This window comes from Protomyctophum bolini, assembly GCF_963924005.1.
Source record: "Protomyctophum bolini genome assembly, chromosome: 12".
Classification (NCBI taxonomy): Eukaryota; Metazoa; Chordata; class Actinopteri; order Myctophiformes; family Myctophidae; genus Protomyctophum; species Protomyctophum bolini.
In genome coordinates this window covers 30,806,828-30,830,021 of record NC_137873.1, presented here as the reverse complement: position 1 = coordinate 30,830,021, position 23,194 = coordinate 30,806,828, and the positions used below count along the sequence as shown (strand labels likewise).

General features: G+C 45.1%; 1 protein-coding gene across 3 annotated transcripts in view; it reads right to left on the bottom strand.

Annotated features, from left to right (window-relative positions):
• tns3 (tensin 3) overlaps positions 1-22,260 on the bottom strand; it is a 54,492-nt gene extending 32,232 nt beyond the window's left edge. For 2 of the 3 annotated variants that reach the window (XM_080778381.1, XM_080778383.1), the window contains exons 1-12: positions 21,887-22,260; positions 13,188-13,358; positions 12,306-12,356; positions 11,941-12,063; positions 11,693-11,757; positions 10,465-10,548; positions 9,581-9,693; positions 7,619-7,679; positions 7,358-7,433; positions 7,112-7,241; positions 6,759-6,824; positions 4,897-4,998 (exon numbers count right to left, since the gene is read on the bottom strand). In XM_080778381.1, the coding sequence (XP_080634507.1) occupies positions 4,897-4,998; positions 6,759-6,824; positions 7,112-7,241; positions 7,358-7,433; positions 7,619-7,679; positions 9,581-9,693; positions 10,465-10,548; positions 11,693-11,757; positions 11,941-12,063; positions 12,306-12,356; positions 13,188-13,337 (1,021 nt within the window). In that variant the 5' untranslated portion in view covers positions 13,338-13,358; positions 21,887-22,260. The remainder of the gene's footprint in view (positions 1-4,896; positions 4,999-6,758; positions 6,825-7,111; positions 7,242-7,357; positions 7,434-7,618; positions 7,680-9,580; positions 9,694-10,464; positions 10,549-11,692; positions 11,758-11,940; positions 12,064-12,305; positions 12,357-13,187; positions 13,359-21,886) is intronic. The other variant, XM_080778382.1, reaches the window with a different exon arrangement.
• Between the last annotated feature and the right edge of the window lie 934 nt (positions 22,261-23,194).

Genomic DNA, 23,194 nt, shown 5'->3' with positions numbered 1-23,194 from the left:
CCCCAGTGATTCCACGCTAAGTACTTGCCTTTCAGTCAAACCATGACTGGAGGATCCGAATACCAGACACGCATGATAAAAAAAAAAACTCCCTCCTCCTCCTCCTATGGCAGCCGACGGTTTCCCCCTTGCTCTCTCACTCTCACAGCAGCACGCTGTTAGCTGGGGAAACACACATCCGGCCCGTGTACAGCTCTGGCTCGCGGGGGGCCCCACCGAGTGTGACCCTCGAAGGACAGATCCCCCAGGAGTATTCCAACAAATCCCTCTTACAACATTCCTCCTGGCAAGGTGCTAACACTTCTTGAGACAGATGTCTCCTCTTCTCTACAGCCTTCTTTTCCTTTCTCTGTGTGTGTCTCTCTCTCTCTCTCTCCAATCCTCTCTCAACCTCCTGCCTCTATCAGTTCTCTCCCCTCCCCCTCACTTGTTTCCCCCTACCCGCCCTCCCCTGACTGTCTCCTTGAAGAAAGAAATTGCAGCCAGCCATTATAGCCCTTACCTTCGTCTTCCCTGCCAGCAGGTAAGTCCACAAGACAAAGTAGTCTTCAGAAAAACAAGAGATGAGGAGGAGATGTGCAGTCACATAAGGAGGTGAAGTGCCATGTGGCTTTTAGCCAGCCCTGCAGTCAGGGTCAAGTCAATCTGAAATAGTTTGCATGAATTGACCCTGCTTACTCTCTCCCAGCACTAAGAAGGTGAGAATGTTTGCACTCCTCACAAGTCTGGGTGTGTGGGGGGAGGGGGGGCTCGAGTTCTCCAAATATGGGCAGAGGAATGTAAACAAGTGGGGTGTGGCTTAGGGCTGGGGGGCGGGCCCCACAGCAGCCCTGTAACCTGACCTCTTGCAGTGCATCAGGGGGACTACCCTGTCAGGGGATGGAAAGAGGGCAACAAGAGCGAATGAAAGGCCAAGAGAGGATCAGAGGATGAAAACAACATTCCTCTACTCCAGACTCTTTCACACTGTAAAGACACTTTTTAATTAGAGCGATTCTGCCTTCTACTTGTAGCTCTGGGCCATTTTTTATGAAACGCGGTCGACCAGGTTGTTTTCCTCTCTCTCTCTCTCTCTCTCGTGGGTATCATGAAATTACATGCCTGCCAACCTCGTGCACAACTCCAGCATGGAAACAGATGTGCAGTGCACTAACATCAATGACGGGGTTCCAACAATTGTTTCAGCAGTTTTTGTTGCCCAGAGGATGGTTAAAAGTCTAATTTATACTTTGTTTGTTGTACGGTTGCTTTAGCTGAAAACCGGTTATTTTCCGTGAGCAGCGGCCATACAACAAAGTATATAAAAAAACTGGGCTCATCCAGCACAATTAAATTAAATAGTCTTAACCAATGGCCAAATAAATCACCCACAAAAAAAACACACAATTTAAATATAGCCTTCATCAAACAACCTTTCACAGTTTTCGGATTAGTGAATGCCCCAAAAACCTCCTCCCAATACCGCAGCAATGGAGGACGGACGGCACAATCCAAACAGTTTTTTCCTTGTATGCCAGAACTGTGAGTCACAAGCTTAATGATCATCCATGCTTTCCTCAGCCCATGGCTTCTGTGTGTGCTTCCGCTGTACAGCAGACACGGCCCCCCTGGGGGACATTCCTCATTAATCCAACTGGCCTGCGATACGCAGGGTCCGCTATGAGTCACTGGAAGCACAGCCAAATGCACCGTCGAGGCAGAAAGCCGTTCCATTCCGCCAGCCAATGAGCATAAATGAATAGAGTCTAGAGAGAGGGGTCACTTCATTGAGACGTGACATGGCCATGCTTCACCGACGGCCTCATTATGTGTTCTTTTTCACATGGAAAGCCTTTAACCACTTCAAACCCTATATGTACTGTACGTGGTTGGCTGGGGTCCCATCAGGGCTCTACCATAATACAATTTAGCAGACACGCTTGATCCAGAGCGACTTACAGTAATCAAGAACGAAAAAACGTAATAATACTATACGTAATACATCACATACATAAAAATTGTCATCATGGCCTGGGCTGTGGCTCAGCGGTCCAGGCACCCTGGCTGGTAGCCCAGTCTGGCAGTGTACCGCGGGTTCGACTCCCGATCCCGACGGTCTTTACTGCCCCCCCCCCCCCAATCTCTCTCTCCATTTCCTGTCAGCCTACTATCCCTCTATAAAAAATATAAAATAAAAGCAAAAGCCATAAAACAAACAAAAGTTCATCACGTGGAATATCTATATAATGAAACTACCGGTATGCGTACATACAGTCTACATAAAATGCTATCCAAGTTACATAAGTTGAGCCTACGCATACCCCTGTAAGGTCGTCGAGGCTGGGGCAAGTGCTACAGGCTGAGTCTGAAGAGGTGGGTTTTCAGACTACGGCTCAATACTAGGTTCCCTATGCACCCGATCTTATTGTGAGCTTGTAGATCGTCTATTTTCACTGAATATTCGCCCCCCAGTTTCAGATTGTGAGGTTGACATGTCCCTTTACCTTTTAGCCACAATCAATAGGTCTAAAGTCAAGATTAGGAATCAACGCGACATTCCCACACGGGGATATAGTCACACACACTGGTGACTGATGCTGCTGAAGTAAATGAAGTTGTCTTTTCACAGCCTTTAGCACTGCAGTGGCAAGTTGTGTTTAGACTTCCGCCCCTTTGAGGCGACCACTGAGTGACAGCTCCACAGAGGGACACTGGGGCTGAACAGGGGACTGGTAAGTAGATGTAGAATTCCAGCAGAGCTCCCAGTCTTCCCCTCTGAAATCTAGTGTTTACACGAGAAAACAACACTGTAAATATTCCACATAAATGCACGTGGCAATTCAGTGGACTTCCGGATGGTGCGTTGCTGATCAGTCGCACGGTTACCCCGAGCAAAGCGCACAATTGCTCGATCATGGAAAAACACTCAAAAGACCACGCAGTGAGCCAATGGCTCAGGGAAAAGAGCAGTTGTTGTGTTATGGAAAGGATAACCTATATTTTGAAGAAAGAAAAGTGTGTGATGGAGTCTGGGGGCCTTTTACCCAACTCTTAATAAACGTTGTGTTAAATATGCTCCGTAATGATAATGGAAATAACTCATAAACTGTAGTGATTTCATGCACTCTTTCGGACGCTGCTGCATTTTCTCTTGCAGAGTTATTTTCTTTATTCTTTAGTTTATTTTTTATTGACTTCTGTTAAGTGTCTGGTCATTTTCTGTTCAGTTTTTTGTTTAGTTTAGTTTTTCGCTTCTGGTTAAAATATGTCCAAAGTTTGAGTATATATATATGTCTGTAAGTTTGCGTAAAAAGGAAAACCAATAAACATATTATTTAAAAATGCGCGAAAATAAATAAATAAGAGTTGTTCTTTTATCATCAATGCCGTTGGTTGGGTTCCTTTGATGGATTCATTCTTAATCTCAGTATGTTTTCAGTTTCTTTCAGCATTGCGTCTATAAATGTGCAATAAACTCTATAATACTCGTCTCGGGCAATTAAAAATGAAAAAGGCAAGCGGCTCATTTTCATGATGCGTTTTGTGAACCGGAGTCATAAAAGCGCTCAGTGAACACTGGGAATGGGTGGATCTGTGTTTTAATGTCACCACCACGCAGCGCTATTCTGGGAGGTTGTTGTGAATTCCGCGGCTGAGCGGAGAGATTTGGGAGCGCAGCGACCGCGACCAGGATGGGACGCCCTGACAGACGGGGTGACTGACTGTGTGTAAAGACAGTGTGTGAATGTGTGCCATGATGTCTGCTGCTGGTGTGTTCATGTCTATGTGCAGGCTTTAGTGAGAGAGTGGTGTGTGTGTGTGTGTGTGTGTGTGTGTGTGTGTGTGTGTAAGTGAGTGAGTGAGTGAGTGGGTGAGTGAGTGAGTGAGTGAGTGAGTGTGTTCGTGTGTGTGTGTGTGTGTATTCGTGTGTTGTTTAATGCAAGGCCATTCATTACATACATTTACAACAACAAAACAAAATATCTAGGGGACTACCCACTCTCTCTCTCTCTCTCTCTCTCTCTCACACACACACACACACACACACACACACACACACACACACACACACACACACACACACACACACACACACACACACACACACACACAGACTAACTCTTCCCCTTTCTTTCTCTCTTTATCCCTCTCTCTCTCTCTCTCTCTCTCTCTCTCTGACTATATCTTTCACCATGCACCAGCACTGTCGTTTAATCCAACACAGAAAAATAAATGGCTGTCCTTGCCACGACGATCCTGCGGGAGGAGCTTCTCCTGTCACTTGACAAATCACCATACTATCCTCCCTGAGAGCACAAGTCTCCATTACGAGAAATGAACAAGTCTACTTGGACTAAAAATATAACATAATGAAGTAGGCCAAAGCATGTGCTTGCTACTGTCGTCATGCTACGGATGCACGGAGGCAAGTTGACCAAAGTAGGTGACAAAACCACAGTCCTTTAAACTGCTTTTAACCCGGTGGCCGGATTTTCAAAGGGCCAATCATGCATCATGAAGCATTGTGAGCTTGCAGATCGGCTATTTGAGGACACCATCATACGACAAAAGCATAAAACAGGCCTTAAAATAGGGCTTAAGTGGTTAATGTGTGTGTGTGTGTGTGTGTGTGTGTGTGTGTGTGTGTGTGTGTGTGTGTGTGTGTGTGAGACGGAAGGAGATACAGAGTGACACAAACAGAGACAGACCAAACAACTCCAGTGCCTATGGCTATATGCCCATGCACCCGACGGACCTGCCTTCCTCTCTGTGTCACACATTCTAACCCATGAGTAGGACATGAGAGCAACATGGCCGCCGCACAGGGTCAATGAGGCACACCGTGTTATAGATACATTGTGAGTAATGCGATGTGAGCAACACAGCATTATATATACATATATAGCCTGGCTGTACCTTCCCCATCACAGATGTTCTGATAGGAGTCCCATCGGGTCAGAGGATCAGCTGTGTTATAGTCCACTATCACATCGGCTCCATTCTGCCACCTCTCTGCACCTGCAACAAACCCAAAGCACACACGCGTTAGATCGGCAGTTCCGAACTGTGACACACCAACGGGCGAGTCAAAATCTCAAGGCACACCTGTAATCGTAGAGCCAATCTGCAAGCTCACGACACGTTGCTTTCTGTTTTGTTTTTTTCTATTTTCACTGAACATGTGTGGGGAGAAAAGGATTTTACCAGCTGCTGTGTAACTTAAGCTGGTCAAGGTCAATGTTCTCTTGCCGGTGCATTTACGCCCCCTTTCTGTAGTAGAGACCTATGGTCCTGATTGGCTGCCTCGTCTCTAGGCAACCACACACTTTTTTAATGTTCGCCTTTAACCACAGACACAGGTTGAACATGGAAAAATGCTATATTTTTGGGTATAGACTTTGCCTATCTATTGAAAAGTATGGATATAGTAAAAAAATATATATTTTGTATCATTCCAATAAAATATTCAAATATGTTCAACAGGTTGCTATTCGAACGTAATCTATTTGACATTTAAGTCATTGCACAGACACGCCATGCATGTGTGCCGTGGAGCTGACGAGAAGTATCCACTTTCACTATGCTCCCATGTTGATGTGCTTGTTTTGGCTAGTGTTGTGTGTGTGGGAGGGACCGTCTGGAGTTGTTGTCCCCTTTGGCTAAAAGGACATGATGATCTTTATTAATGTTTCACCTCTATGAACAAAACAGCTTCATAAAAACAATGTTGGCGTGGCCAGGAATGTTTATGGGAAAACAAAATCCTTGCTTTTTACATGCATAAATCATCAAGTTTCACGTTCTCTTATGACATTGACTTTTGTTTCCTTGTAGAGGCAAGACCTCGGTACATTGTGTAGTTGATGATATGTGCATGTCAAATTTGCCTGGGAATCTCTCTCACCAACATTGTTATTATGAAGCACTTTATAGGTTAACTAGTTTGGCAATCTTTACCAATAAGAACAAAACTACCTCACGAAGTACGCAACTTGATGTATTTACCCTCTGTGGAGATGACAATCGCACCACAAAAGAGCCTTGATTTGATTTATTGGCTAATTACTTTAGAATTGGGATATTTTGGTTGGAATTATGCGTGCTGCTCTGGGGACAATGTTGTGTCAGATTCATATTTATAACTGCGAGTTAAAGGAAAGTAACATTTTAGGTAAGCCACACATAATGTACAAGCTCATAATGCATTGCGGTGGGACATGTTGTGAGCTTGTAGATCAGCTAAAGACATTTGGCATAGAGGGAAAGGGGGGAGGGGACCAAGTATAGACCCTTGGGGGATGCCTGTCAACGTGGTAATAATGGGTTTAACTTTAAAAGGTTAACTATGCCAACTTTGTAAGTTGGTCTGGAATAGAGTCAAGCATCTGATAAAATGCCTAAATAGTAAAGTGTATGCCCCCTCTCACACACACACACACACACACACACACACACACACACACACACATACACACACACACACACACACAGTCTCCCTCCTGTGGGGCTCAGAGGCAGCACATGCTGTGCTGCTTTACCTCTTCTGTCAGCACACACTTCACACTACATTTCCCGTCTGCAGCATTCCACATCCTCCTCACAGCAGGGGGTCAGGGTGTGTGTGTGATGTGTGTGTGTGTGGGGGGGGGTAAGAGAAGAGAGCAGAGATACGAAGGAATAATGCTGGCCGCGCATCTGGTTTTCACTTTATCCGTCCAATGGTCACTTTTTTGGGAAAGAGAGAGGGGGAACCATTTTTAAAAAAAAAGGAAAAATACCTGGGATTTTCTCCGGGCCCTCCGAGAAGACCAGCTCCACTTTCCCATAGTCCGGAAATCTGCGATCTAGGGAATGTCAACACACAGGAATGCCATGAGTGAGATATTAAAGATGTACGTGGTTTACTGCACACTGAGATTCCCTCCCCAGTGCATCGTTATACATTACACATCAAGGGGTGGGGGGGGGGGGGGGCTCTCAAAGTGCCAAAACCTATAACGAGCTCCAGACTGTGAGAGCCTTCGCTATGCTAAGCGCAGGGCTAGACAACGCGCTGCAGTAAAAAGGCTGCAGCGGCGCGTTGAGACCTGTTGTTTCCCGGGAGGTTTCTTCCCGGGGTCCATCTATATACCTTTGTTGGCGCTCTCCATGTCCTCCTTCTCGAACATGAGGTTGTAGCCCTGCACTGCTCCCGTGTGGAACTGCAGCCGGAAAACCACCTCGCGCTCCGACGTCACGTCACTCTTGTGGTAGCATTTCACCTACGGGAATGTATTCATAATAATTGACTATCGGGGCGTTGCTGCTTGGAGATGTTGTATTAATTCTCATGGGGACTGGGGTTGGTCACAATGAATAAGACTGAATGTTTTCCTACCATGATGTCCCCTTTCAGCAGCTGTGCAGGTTCCAGGCTGATGCAGAGCCTGTCTCTGTGGCCTGGACCAATATGACTGCAACAGAACAGGAAACCAAACCAGGGGGGTTATCTCTGCACTGCAGTGATCACTCGTCGTGGTTGAGATAACACAGTCATCACTCACACAGAACAGCCAATTGCTGTCAAAGTAATGTCAAAGCTGATGAATGTCACTTGTCACGTGTGTGTGTTTTTTTCTTTTCTTTCTTTAATACTTACTAAACTCCTGATGAATACACTGGCTGCATTCCCTGGTAGACTTTGAGGTATGGGCGACATACTGTTGGATTGAAAGAGAGAGTATAATTCTCGTGTTACTTTTGTTAGGATACGATTATGGTACAATATGAATATGATATGATATAATATTCTTTATTGTCCAGCGCTTAGTGTTGCTGCATTTAACACAATCCCCGCCAGGATTAATGTATTTATTTATCGAGCATTGCCATGGTTTTCCCCCTTTCAACCCTTATTCTGAAGAGCCAAATATCCGTAACCGGATGTTACGATGATGTAATGGTGTGTGTGGTGTCTTGACCGGCTGTTGTTCTCTTGCTGGATGCAGAAAAAACCCAACTGCAAGTATCACGTGGATGGGTGCACATCTTAAAATGGCGTCGTCCAGTGTCACACTTTACACTGGGATGCTAACGGGAGACCGCCATCGATTCGATCCGATCAAAACATGGATTAAAGAATATAAAGACACGGTTTTGGCGGACGGCCAGACTAAGGCTTATCTACATGATCTACGGTTCTGGTGGGCTTCTTAACAGCTATGTGATGTGACACAGTCAACCACATACTAGTATTAATACTGTGTAAATAAAACCTTTAAAACAACACACTGGTATTGCACGGCATTCGAACATGGGGCTAAATACACCTTTATTTACAAAATATTATGGCGATTTCTTTTTTATTATCTACTATAGTCCTACTAGACCCCAAGAAATTACATCTGGCCACAAAAGATCACAGGATCTACTGAATGTGAAGGTAGCCTACTGGGGGGAAGCCACACTGTGGGCTATATTTTGCGTGTCTTAAGTACCAGGTCTTATTACTTAACTTAAGACCTGGAGGCGTGATCAATGCCATTTGGCTACTCTGAGTAAATCTAGTCTATAGTCTATCATAGACTATAGACTAGATTTACTCAGAGTAGCCAAATGTTATGTTTCCCGGGAGGCATGGGCCTAACTATGTATTTTTTTACAAAATGTTATGGCGATTTCTTTTTTTATTATTTACTATAGACTCTATAGTAAATAATAAAAAAAGAAATCGCCATAACATTTTGTAAAAAAATACATAGTTAGGCCCATGCTAGAAACTATAAAGCATGGGGCTGGCAAAAAAAAGAAAGCAGCAAATGAAAAAAGAAATAACACTCATCTTTTACTTTCTCTAATAACAACCAAAAACATGAACCTTGGTTGAAAAAACTAAAGTTGTCCTTGTCCTGTTGTGTTTTTGTCGATTGAGTCTTTGTTACATCATTCTACAGTGTTTACATGCACTGAAGAAGTGCATGAAACTCTTTACCATCAGAGACCTATCAATCTGTCATCTCAGCCCTTTGTGGACGTGACACTACAGAAGATAGTATAGTAAAGTGAAACACGAGCCAACATTATCATGTTATGTTGCGGACTTTCTCAAGGGACTTTTTGTCCTCAGCCGGCCTCTCACGTACACAAGATGTCTGTGTGTGTGTGTATGTGTGTATGTGTGTGTGTGGCTTCTCACATGATACTGTTCACAGACAGGTGATTAGCTTCTGTTGTGAGAAAGCCCTTTGCTGCCTCAGTTGAAATGAGCAAAAGAGACCGTTTATATGGAAACATGGGTGTGGATTCGCTGGGGTTTATTGAGACCACAAAACAGTTCTTCTCTGGAGTTTTGTTTATGCAAGTGCCTGTATAGTGTGTGTGTAACTATGATTGTGTGTTGTTCATATGTGCATGCGTGTGTATGAGAGAGAGAAAGGAGAGAGAGAGGGGTATCTTCAAAAGCCTCGAGATCACGCAATGCAGATAAGCCTATATTTCTTTTATTGCTAGCTACTCATGTGGTTTTGTCTAGATGTGTACACTCTGCGCGGTGCCAGTAATTGCATTTTCATTGGTGCCGTCGCAGCGCCATATACACTTGTAAACAACATATGAGTTTAACCTCCAGTGACGTCGAAGTTCGGGATCCCATGGAGAATGATGCAATGGAGGAACAGCGGTGAGGCGTTGATCTTCATCGATCCACTCAGGAGACTGTTGAGAATCCACACGTATCTGAGAGACAAGAACACGGACAAGTTTCACTCGACATGCTGGGCTGCTGAAGCCAGCACTGACAACGTTAATAGAAAGAATGCTCCTTTCCCTGATGCGCACTGTGAACGTTTTACCACTTTCAACCTCTATTCTGCTTATCAAATTGTATGGGTATGGACACGGTTTCAAAGTTTTCACATATGAACAATGCATCACAACGTTGTGGCTATTGTTCGGTTATTGTTGCCGCATGACGGCATCGTGTGACAATGTATAAAATGGGGCTTAAACGCAAAAATAGACCTGTGAGGGTCTAACTAACTCTCTTGAGAGTTAGTTAGGTACTTTCAAGAGTTAAATTAGTGTGTTGCTATGCATTAGCTCCCAAATTACTGCAGTCACAAGAAATGTGAAGAAACAGCTTGACCCTCTGGCCCACAGTCATTGTACATAAAGAGCCCTTACTCAGTGTGAGTCATGGTGATTCAACAGTGATGCAAGGGGATAGGATTACCATGGGATCCCATCACTATTACCAACAATGGCTGGTCTACTAAGGCCTTTTCAGTGGAAAAATAGGCAAACGACTCCAATACACGCAATGTCCGTGGTATTGGTTCAGGTGGAGTTATGGGTGGCCAGGGAACTACGGTATCGAGGACAGATTAACAGAACTCTTGTCATTCGACACGTAGGTAATAGTAGCGTGGGACTTTATTTTGCTGCGCCGTGGTACTTTTCCCCTGTGGCGCTAACGTGAAAAGGGCGTGCTCGTGTTTAGGGTCTTACCGTTTCTGAGAAGGCGTCATCAGGGCCGACACCTTGTCATCGTAGTACTTCCTCATGGCGAAGCGATCCAACGCCTGATCAGCACTTTGAGAGATCCAGGGAGAAACACATTAAGCACCCGTGGCAATTATGACTCAACGGGGAGATTACGAGGCTGCTCGGCTCCTCTGTAATTGAACGGCGCATAACACCCCTAACATATATTAGGGCAAACTCAGACACATGGCAGGACACGCACACACGCGCCGCACACACGTGTGCCGAGGGAAGCAACGGGAGGGAAAGTAAGCGGAGAGACAAGGGATTCCAGCAGAGGGGAAGACAATGCCAACCTTAAGTAAACACAGAGGGGGGAGAGGAGGACAGAGTGTGTACACAGCGCTGCTACTCCGACAATACTAAAACCAACAGCCGCTGCAGCCTTTTCAACAGAGGTCTCCCCTCTCTCTCTTCCATTCTCTCTCTTTATCATCCATTCCAGTGTAAATCAGTCTCTTTTGTTTCGTCTATCTCTTCCTCTACCTCTTTATCTACTCCCATCTTTTTGTCTCGCCTTACCTGCCGCGACCCTGAACCCTGTGTTTAACCTTCCTCGGTCGAGACACGAACCACAGGGCTAAATGTGCAAAATGGGTAGCCTTGGCCAATGTGTGTCTATCACATGTGTGATGTGTGTTCCCGTCATATTGAACCTACAGTATGTGTGCACACACAGGCACATGAGACCAAGGCAGAGAGAAAAAACTCCCTTTAAATGGCTTTGTCTCAAAATGTTCACCGCCATTCTTGACTTTAGGGATTGGGAAATTCACAACATTCTCTACTAACTCTGTATGAATGATTTATTTTTGTAGGTACTTTCAAATTAAATAACGTTGCGCCCATAAGCTATTATTGTAAACAAAATGGATCTAGGCTGATTCGTGTAATTCTGTAAGGGGTGATTCATGAGTTCAATTGTGTGGTTGTCCTTTGATATTTGGATGGAACGGCTTTTCTTTGACTCACTTTCTGACTCACTGTGACCCTGAATTAAAAGTGACAAACGGTTCAGTAGTGGTTGAGTAATGAGATAGCTTGCGGTCGACGCGATGTGTCCTCTCAAAAAATGCTGCGGATCTCTGTTGATACGCTTGGCTGCAAACACTTGAGCAGGACAAACCGCTCGTAAATCCCAAGTCATTCTGACGAGGCCGAGAAGAAGAATATGGGACATGGCGTCAATTACCTGGCAGAAACATCCGTGAAATGCACGAAGGATGAGATGACCACACCGATTCTACCTTTGCCACCCTAGAAACGATACGGGAGAGGAGAGGACAGTAGTTGCCATATATCAAAAAACACAGTGGACATAAATAAAAAATATTTTACAAAATGGGTATCTTAAAAATGTGTATAATAATCAATGCATGAGATGATATTCTCTTCAGTGGTCACTTTTAGAATAGGGGTAAACCTGCAGAAGATGCTCACCCTGCAGTGAATGACCGCCACATGTAGAGGGTCAGCATTGAGCCAGCTCTCCATGGCCTTACAGATAGTACAGATCTTATCCAGCGGAGGAGCGTGTAGGTCAGGCCAGCCAGTGTCCAGGGTCTACAAACACAGCAAGAAAAAAAAAAGACTAATGACTCTCGTATGCATTTACGACGAGTCCTATGTCCATCAAACATGATGCCTGATACCGTAGCGTTATCTAGGATTGGTCAAATGCTATTGACCATTATTGACCACTGTAAGGGGATAGATGGGTGTGACGTGGTATATCTGGATGAAATGTATTGATTTGTGTGGACCTTGTCCTGATTCACTCATCCATCGGTTCATTTCAGACTTACCTTGGGGTTCATTCTGGTGAGATCATGTCTTTTCTCTGACAGATTGATAATCTAAAGAAGAAATACAACACAGTAACAGTTAGACATTCTGATCACTCCTGATTGATAATAAAAAACCTAGTACAATTGATTTAGTCGACTAAAATGTATTTTGGGCGGTGCCATGATGGCGTCGTAATGGCATATTTTACACTTGTTTCAGTTGAATGCTGAAAAAAGGCGATCTACAAGCTCACAACACGTTGCAGTTGCAACTTGTAAGTTGCAACCCATGACCTGGACACCAGGCATCTTCTCATGCCCCTTCACCTACACAGCTAAACCCCCTGGTGACATCTGCTTCAAACCCCTCAACCAGACCAAAGAGTACATTGTCCAGGTCACGCGATGTGAGCTTGTACATCTGCAATTATTTTTCAGAGAGCAGCACCCGAGTGCAACCAAATGCCTTGTCTTAGTACTTCTGGACCCCGTCTCCACTAGTCCCTCCCTAACATTTTAGTCTAGTTTTTAATTTGTTGACGAAATATATATATATTATAGTCCTAGTTTTAGTCATCACAGCTTAGTTTTCATTTAGTTTCCGTTGGTGAAAAAAAGCTAGTCGACATTTTTCGTCATAGTTTTAGTTGACGAAATCAACACTGCCAAATAGTCAGAGGTCAAGCGCCAATTAGCCTCGGAGACCACAGGCGTTTGTTAAGCGCCAATGTGCTTACATCCATCATGAAGAATGAGGGGACAGGGAATCATGGTTCCATCGACGTTCTTTGGAAGCCTATCATTGTGGTGGTCATCAATACTGATTGCACTTTAACTACCTCAATCTGCCATGTCTCGCAGTACATGTGGCTTTAAAGGTGACATCAGACGAGCACTGACCAGGTAGTTGTCTGCGTGTTTGGACTTGAGCATCCGCGTGACATCCTTCAGGTTGTGCAGGTAGATCTCCTCCGAGCACGCACGGGGGAAGGACACGGCGATGATACGCTCAGTGATGTACGTCAGGTCAAGTTCATATCCTTCCTCCATCCTTGAAGTTCAGTCTTTCTGCTGAAAACACATACAAGTAAAATAATCACAACCGTCACCCGTGTGGAAGAATGAATATACTTCTTCATGAATTAATTTGCCAACTTATGTTATTATCTTTTAACCATGATGATACACTGTTTTAAAAAACTCATCTTTTCACCATGATCATGTAAGATGACAACTGAATTTATGTGATACTAGAGCGGTGCCCGTGGGGCCTCTACAGTGGTGCCCGTTGGGCACTGGCCTACTTGGTCTGTGTGCCTTTTATGCCCATATATGGAGTTCTTTGTCAGGCATGCCCAAATATGGAGTATATGCAGACGTCAGAATGATGTCCGAACAGGCCAGCTCCATATATGGACCCTGGGAAGGGTCCATTTGAACCATTTTGTTCCATTTGTACCATTTGTACCATTGAGTACAGACCCATAAGGGTCAATTTGTTTCCAAAGTACCATTTAGCTGGGGACCCCCTGGAACTCCCTCAAGGACCCCTGGGGGTCCCAGGACCCCACTTTGGGAACCACCGGTCTAGTATACAATGCGATGCAAGAAGTGACTTCATTCATGTCAATATTTGACAGTCAAAGTCCTCGGCCTCAGTCTCTGTGTGCAAGTTTGTCGTGAGTGTGAAATCAATTCCACATTGTGAGACAAGGGTTATTTGTTTACACAGCAACAGTCCATCTGGACAACACATCAGCCGGTGCTCTGAATGTCTCCGATCTACTGCACCGTCAACAACACCACCACAACCTCAAAAGTTCAAACTGTCTGTTGTTTCATTTGCTTGAAATAACATTTCTTACTTCTGAAAAGTATATATATATATATTTTTTTAAACAAGCAGTCAGTCAGTGCCAGTGGTACTGTCTGACTCCGTCAATAGAAAAGGGTGTGTGTAAAAAAAAAGGAAAAGAAAAAAACTTTCAAAGAATTCCAGTTGAAACCAGTTATGCATGGCAGCGTGTTGTAAATCCCTCAGAGACGTGTCAGAGGTGTGTCCATGTGACCTCATGGCCGTGAACTTCCTGCGTTGTTTGGACTGTTCCGTTATGCAGTCATGTGTGATGTGTGTGATTGTGACTGTGTGTGTGTGTGTGTGTGTGTGTGTGGGTGTGTGCGTGATGTGGGCTTCGTCCGCTGACTCTGTCTTCTTCTCCGTCAGCTGGAGCAGTGCCTCTCAACCTTTTCAGGCTGCAACCCCCCCAAAATAACTTGGGACCCCCCCAAAAGAAATAATCATACTTGAACTGGGAACATCCCCAAAATAATCGTATTTGAACTGGGAACCTCCCCAAAATATTCGTATTTTAACTGGGAACCTCCCCAAAATAATCGTATTTGAACTGGGGACCTCCCCACCCCCACCCTGACAAGCACTTGGAATAATTGTAGGAGTTGACAGTCATGGCATTACAATTCAGTTTGACTCGGTTCCACAGATAAACCACTGTGAAAATAGCCGATCTACAAGGTCACAATGCCTCACAATTATTGTGTGGTGACTGGTGACTCCACTGGGGGGTCCACGACCCACAGTTTGAGAACCCCCGAGGGGGCTGGAGAACAGGGGAAGGGCCCTGGCCTGACAAGCTGCCGTTAATTGAACTCTTGAGCGTGTAACCAAATGGACACAGTCCATTTGGTTACACTTTCCACACGCTCGGAGATTACATCTAGTACAGTTACAAATGGATGAATGGAGGATTTCACTGTGTAGATGGAAGTTACTGACAAGGCATCGGCGTAGCTTTTATGTGTTCGATCAATCCTGGTTTGCTGCTTGTTCGATCGAATAGGATCAAATCTACCCTAACTCTGGTGCCTGGCGGGGGTCGGCTCAGCCAGTCATATAATTACACCATATGCTCCTTGTGAGCGGGAGGACCTGGGTTTGAGTCTGACCCCCGCCTGTGTCTCATAGGAGCTAATAGGAGCGCACTCTCCTATTAGTTTGCATTGCAGAGTGTGCTCAGTGCGCTATTTCCGAAGGCGCCCATTATGTCTACTCGCTGGAATCCATGTCTCTCTATGCTGTTGTTCACCCATTTGTATTAAAACATAAAAATGCCACACAATGCACACACAATCTATCCTAAATCCAGAAGTTCTATTCATATGCACACGCATGAAAACATGTGTGCTCGAGCACACACACGTACACACACACATCCCCAAAAAAGAAAAAACTTCCGTCCCGTCTTCAGTCACGTGGATTGTTTGTTGTGATTAACTGTTAGGAAGGGTGGCCGGTCTAGGGTGGAGAATGTGAGTGAATGTTAATTAAAGTCTGAATTGACTGCAGGCTACAGCCCGACACTTTGAAGGACTCCAGAGAGAGAGAGAGCCGTAAACCTGGGGCCGTGTACCCAGGACTTAAACCAGTCCTCAGAGAGGAATGAAAGAGACCCTATGTGTTGAGCAGGTCATCACTAGGGGAAACGGGTATGAATGCATGCACGTGTGTGTGTGTGTGTGTGTGTGTGTGTGTGTGTGTGTGTGTGTGTATGTGTGCGTACGTGTGTGTGTGTGTAGGAGCTGCTAGGTCATCGGTAGCCTGTTGAAACGGATAGTGGTGTTAGTAGTATATTTCCCCAGAGAGTTTGGAGTAAAACAAAAACTGTCGACTAATGGGAAATGAATGAACAGGTCGTCCAACAACACTTGAGGTCTGTGTGTTTCTATGGGGCGGACGGAGGTGTGGGACGGATTCTGGTTGTTTTGCAAGTGTCCGAGCACGGCGGCACTGGAGAAAGAGAGCGGTAACATGTCATGTCATTGGTCCGACCTCCAGTTGGTCAGACCATTACAGCGGCCGCAACGCATGTCAGGAGCCACGGATGGTTTTGAACCCCCCCCCATTCATGTCAGTGGAAGTTGCTCAGTGGTGTTTTGAAGCACCCGGAAGAGCCTTCTACTTCCGCCTTTTTTCGATTTGGGCAAACGTGCTCAACGTTAAAGCCCAGCTGCACAGGGTTTCCCAATCATACTTCCACGGGTCCGCCTGCAGTCCCTCTTACCACTAGTGCCCAGTGCTTTAACGTTGGAGAGCCTCACTGGCCCCTTGTTTTTAACACACAGCACGGGTGAGTCTTAACCGGCCACAGCCGGTCTGACTAGCAGGATGTTGGGCAGTCCCTGAGAGGGCGTGCACACTGCACAGTCAACCTCAGAGGGACCCAAAGTCACAAGGTATAATGTTAATGAAAGTGACCCTATTAATTATCTTTCTACTATTAGCAAAATATTAACAGTGAAACCTACACTTGAGCTACCTTCAATTCAAACAAATGTCCTAACAATGTACAGAGATCTGAATATTTAAATATTTAAAATGTGCTGTTTTTACGTAAATGTTTGCTTATGTTGAAAGTTGCAACTTTTTGTACTGCTGCACCCTTGTGTATCTCAATGGGATTTTCACCTTCATAAATAAATGTCAAATAATATATAAAATAAAATATTGGTTATTGAAAATATATGCCTTTTTTCCCTGACATTTCTATGAATCCCTGACATTTCTATAAACAATTCAGATGTACTGAGCTTAAAAAGGTATATCCTTTCCCAGTTAAGACCTCTTCTTTCTGTGTCTCATCACTCAAGCAAACAGGGACGACTTGCCCCAGCTTGCACTGCAGATAATTGGTGTTTAATTTGCGCTGAGTGCTTTTGTTCCTGGTTCGAGGCACGGTGTTAGTCCACAAAGACCGCAACTCAAGGCTGTGAGTGCCAAGGATCTCAAAGTGCAAGCCCACCCATGGCACTGTGAGAGAGAGAGAGAGAGAGAGAGAGAGAGAGAGAGAGAGCATGGCTGGCAGAGGGAGAGGAGAGGGGTAGGCAGCGAGATTCCAGCAAAGTGGGTTGCCAGATCTACTGTGAACAAGCTGCGACAGGTTTACTGGGTCAGGATGCAGGGGGATTAGGGTGTGTCTGGCTCCCCCCCAATCTCAGACACCCTGCAGGTATGAAGAACGCGGCTAGGCTGCGTGGGTGCCGTTAAGGGTGATTTACACTTTGTCGTGCGCCAGTGTTAGCGGCTACGTTCGTTGCGTGACACGGCTTGCAAAACAAGTATAAATCAGGCGTTAGCCATGTGAACATGCGTGACCATCAGCAAGAGACATATTTGGGATGCTTTCTTCCAGCACTACTTCCAGTCCACAATGTCGTAAATAAATCCAACTTCAAGTACATTTCCTTCTCTTATGGAAAATAAGTGACAGCAAGGATAGAAATCGATGTTTACAGAATGCCCCCCCGCCCGCCCCACACACACAGACGGCTGACAATGTAAGTAATCTTCCACTTCCAAGCACCGGATGAAAGAAAATAAAGAAAAGAAAAGATTTTGGAAAGCAACAAGAATAAAACTGTTTCACTAGCAAGAAACTGAAACACTGTCAGGAGGCCTCCAAGAACCGAGGATGGCTCAATCATGTGACTGATGATGATGATGACTTCATTTGGTTGTTTTCATTCTGGAGCTGTGGTGACAACAGTTGGTAAAACCCATGCATACTTGCCCTTCACAAATAATAAAATTATTCTGAACGGACGGCCGATCCCTGAGCTACGGAATCCATTTACGTATAAAGTTTGTTTGTGTGTCATTAAGACTGGTTGCTACATGTCTTCTGGTTGACTGGCTATATTTTCCATTACACCGTATGGTGTGGTTATAATGTTTTTGTGTATGTGTACTTTTTTTTTTTTTCAAAGACAGTACATGAGAGAAAACATCAGCATTGGGTTGGGAACATAGGTTGGGAAAGGGAGAGGGCATGTGAGGAGAAAAAAAAATGAAAAAGGCAGTGAAAAAGCTTAGGGTGAGGGAAGCACTTAATCTTTTAAAGACAGTGTTTAAAACCATGAGGCGCGGATACAATTCTATATGCTGCAGTGTTCACGACAAGACAGTACAGCCTGTGCATATTAATAATGTACTGTACAGGCATGTACTCAGAAGGAATCTCATATCTGAATCAATACGTGTAGCCATGCTGCACAAGAGCCCAATTCCAAAAATAATATATTGTACAAGGTAGGACAGTTCCAATAAGTGGCATTTCATCCTCCGGCCCAGTGGGAATGTGCGTGTATAATTCGCTGTGTTCATGATTTGTGGCATTTTGTTCGAAACAGACCATTCCTGCGAGCTTTGGAAGGCAATCTTAGCCAATCATGATGGAATATCGGATAGTGTATACCGATTTGCGTGATGTACTGAATGGATAAAATGTGTACGCATAATGTAATGAAATTTGTTTAGCAAAGATCTGCCTCATAACAGGCCGTTCTGAAGAATTTGGGGCAGAGGTTAGTCGTTGGCATCCAGGGAGTGTGACGGACGGATACACACACACACGGACAGAGAGTACAAAACATACTCTCTCCATATGCCTTCGGCCTGGAGACAATAGTGACAAAACATGTTAAGATCAAAGTGTAGATTTTGATCAACGAAATCAAAGTGTAGATTTATGTTACACCAATGCGGTGTGAGTAGAAGTTGGTTTATGTCATAATAATGTGTCTAAGTGAAAGGTTTTCAAAACTTGACATAGAAAAACCGAGAAGCTACTATCCACTATATTGGTGCACATATGAAAGCAATCAACGATTCCTTTGCCCTATCCCCGGACTCGAAAAAACAAACTGAATTGCACCTCTTGGCTCTTTCACATTCATGATCGACAGCCTATGGCAGACCCATCCATTTTAGGTCTAGTTGGATATTTTTCGTGGTTTCGTTGAACCACAGTTGTGTGTCTGTGGTGAAAAAGAGAGCACACCGAAAAAGCAGAGCAAGTACCAGCACCCCTTTTGCAAATGCTGCCAAAACCCTTGTCACAACTACAACACTAACTGCATATGTTCTGTACTTCAATGTACCAAATCTGTATTTCTAGAAAGCAATTATTGACTTACTGCCAGGGGGTTGGTATGACTACTCCAGCCCAGCATGAGAGAGTTGTCTCTACTCTGAGGTCGAGTGAAGAAGCAGCCATTCGTGGTCCACTGTCTCCCTGGGAGTCACTGTGCTCTGTGTGGCGGCCACGTTGGGGAGAGATTAATGATCTTCTAAGCTGTTTGTCTTCAACCTTGAGTAACACCTAAACTGCCATAAATGCTTCAGGAAGTCTGGCTGCCTTTGCGAAGGCTGGTAGGGGTGGGATGGAATGTTTTGTTGAAGACACCCCATGCATTTTAGGCTTACATTGTTTCTGCACAGCACATGCAATGTAATTCATTCATTCATTCATTCATCCACTGGATGAACCGTCCAGGACCCATATTCTTCTTGCAAATAGATTGAAGCCCTTCCTATCGTATGTAAACTGTAACCTTCTGGCTCAATTTTGACAATTTCAGAGTGGAGTCCGGAGTGTACTCTCTGGGCTCCAGTTTCCACTTGGCGTTCGGATCTGATTGCCATGTAACAACTTTAATTCCATCAATCTCATGGTTGTGTGCCCTCATACTTGGCATGGACCCTGTGTGCAGTGGGATAACATCTCTACGGTGACATAACAGACTGGCTGAAGGGCGCAGGGACTCAGGGAGACGAGCGAGGCCACAGTTTGTTCTGTCTGTTTCCTGTCAGGGGCTCTGTGCGTTTACGCTGTGGTTTTGACGCCCATTCAACACCAGGGGACCGAAATAAACAAAACCGTGGAATCTATTGAGGAGGAGAAGGAAAAAAAGCCACGGGTCATGGGGGTGGGGGGCATGGTATTTTTAGCTACGTTTTATTTGGTGATTCTGGAACTCAAACGTATATTTGTCCAATTCGTTTTCATGAGATATTTTAAAGGGAATAAAAACGGAAAGCTCCTGGCTTGGAGTCAATCTGCACACCCACTAGGCTCCTAAAAGGACCTCCCTAATTACCGCTTTCAGTCCCAAGGTCATAGAGGAATGCGTTCCAAAATGGATTATGCTCCCACTCTCGCTCTTTTCTCATTCCCTATCCCTCTTTTTTTGTCTCACCGACGCTTCATAGCGTCTTTCTCTCTTTCTTTACTTTTCCCCCCGTTCTTTCGCCCTGCATTTCTCTCTCTCTCTCCCACCCCCCCTCCCTGGTCTCCTTCACCCCGTTTAATGGCTTACATATGTTGGCTGAGTGGCTGCAAGGCATCGCAGTGACAAAGTGAAATGGCCCAGTGTTCCGTCGTCCTCATGCATGATGCCGTTCCTGAGGGTTTAGATCAGAGTGTTCTGCTTACAGTACACAGCCCCAGCCCTCTGCCAACCCACCTGTACAAACCGCAGTATCAGGGTCCCCATTCATTCAGTCGCTCAGCCAGCCCTTTTGTGACTGCCGCCTGTTATCAAAGAAGAGATAGAGGTATAGAAAGGGAACAATTGACCCCTTTGGTTCCCCCGAAGTTTATTTGAAAAGTGTTAGTTAGACACACATTTGTTTACCCTCAAGAGGCAGATATTGTCCAACCGTGAGCTTAAAATAGAATCAGCAAGAAAAGCTATAATTGCTACTTCAAAGTTTTTTTTGTTTTGTTTTTTTTCCCCCCTCTCCTATCTCAGTTAGGTCTGTAATTAAAGCTAATCTTAAAAGGTTTTAGCAGGCGAAACGCTCATAACAACCCACATGGTTTATGTTTTTATAAGAAAAGGTGTGCGGGAGGGCATAAATGCAGGTGTGCGTCCAATTCCAGACTGGCAACAGGGGGGCGGGAGGGGCTAAGGCTCAGGTAAGGAAAGGCGGTAGATGCTGTGATGTCACGGCGGCGCTCATACATGTCATCAACAATGGCTGCCTGAGAGCCCCGGGGCCGCGAATACCGCGCAGCAGCTGTAGCTCAAGAAACGCAGACTTGTTCTTAATCTTTTTCCATCGTTTTCTCCCCGACAAAGCTGCTCACACAGTCAACAAAAGAGAAGGAGGGCTTCTGTTTCTCTTGGAGTTCTGTGAAGTTGTTTTATGGAGCGATAGGCTCCCACACAAGAACGACGCCAATGCACGCCATATGTTTCACATTATAAGGGTCTCCAAGTCCAAAACAGCAAGGAGCCCCACACCATGGCAGAAGAAAGAAAGCAATTATACCAAAAGACTGTTCCTCTGTGATAATGGTATAATGATTCATCATGAACAACACCGTCTTATAACTAAATAAACAAACCAAAAACAACACAACACACAACCTCGTCACTGTGAATGACTCCCATCTCTGTTTTCAGAATCACACTAGGTCCTGTGTGCACGCACACACACACACACACACACACACACACACACACACACACACCCCCCCCCCCCCCCCCCCCCCCCCCCCTGGCTTTAGTAGGTCTCAGAGCCAAGGTAAATACAGAGGGCATTGCCCCTTTTGCAGTTTGAATAAATTATGGAACTGAGTGAGCTGCAGGCTACAAAGAGGAAAAATAAAAACAAACAAACAACTTCTCCACACTGTACAAAGTCCTAATCCTGCTTTGTAAGTAGTGACCAGTGCCACATTGAAACATTCCCTGCAAGTGAATGATATACAGTATTAGCCTCAAACACCATGCCTTACCTTTCAAACTGAAAGCCCAGGAATTTGATTCTTCCCCTTGTCCCCGTGATTTCCTTTGTCAATCAGTGCTGAAAGAGAGAGAGGGAGGTATAAAGTCCTTAGTCAAAGATCCGTGGGCCGTCACACAGGCTTAGTGGGGGCTGAGAGCCTCATTCTTTCCTCTGCTGGAATGTGCTGCTTGCAGGCTGATCAGAGAAGGCACTTCTGGCGAGCTCACTTCTGTCCCATGGGCTTCCCCCAGACTGCTCTCCCAGGCTGCTGCTGTGGCTGCTGCTGGCTGGTGCTAAAATGGAAGCCCTTGCTCTCTGTTCCTGAACTGCTGTTGCTGCTGCTCACTCAACCCCCCCACCAAACTTCCTCCAGTCGAGGCTCAGCTGCTTGCTGCCTCTGCCTGGCCGCTACAGTCAGCCGCCACAAGTCCTGGCATGGGACAGTCCTCCCACTGAGAACCTCCCTTGATCCCTCCCCTTCTCACTACCTTCCCTCACTCACTCACTCAGTCTCTCTACTCCTCTCCTTCTTCCTCTCTCTTTAACACGCACACATGCACAGTCACACACACACACACACACACACACACACACACACACACACACACACACACACACACACACACACACACACACACACACACACACACACACACACACACACACACACACACACACACACACACACACACACACACACACACACACACACACACACACACACACACACACACACACACACGTTAATGTGATTTAGTTTTCACACTATATTGAACATTTCTTTCAATGAAGGGCATAAAGGTGAAAGAGGAAAACTTTTGAGAATCAACATGTGTGACTTTGATTCTGTTAACTTGCTTAGTGCATATCACTGCATGAATGGGCTACTTGTTAAGAACAATCTCTCACACACACACACACACACACACACACACACACACACACACACACACACACACACACACACACACACACACCAGAATGAGCTCTTTGTTTTTTGTTTTCAGTTCATGGGCTCTAGGCTAATCACAGGAGCATCCAGCACAAGTCTACATTTATACAGTGTAAATGAGAAATCACAGTTCTTCGTGCAGTTCTGTATGAACCTATTACCAATGGTCATGTTATAGAAGTACACCACCACACTAAACACATGGAAGACCTCATTGATGTCTTGTAGGCCAGTGGTTCTCAACCTGTGTGCCAGGGCCCACTGGTGGGCCGTGGGAGTATTGCAAGTGGGCCCCCAAATAATTGGAAAAAATATATATTAAGTCAAAATAAATATAAGTAACCATTGCCATTATAGGCCTACAAG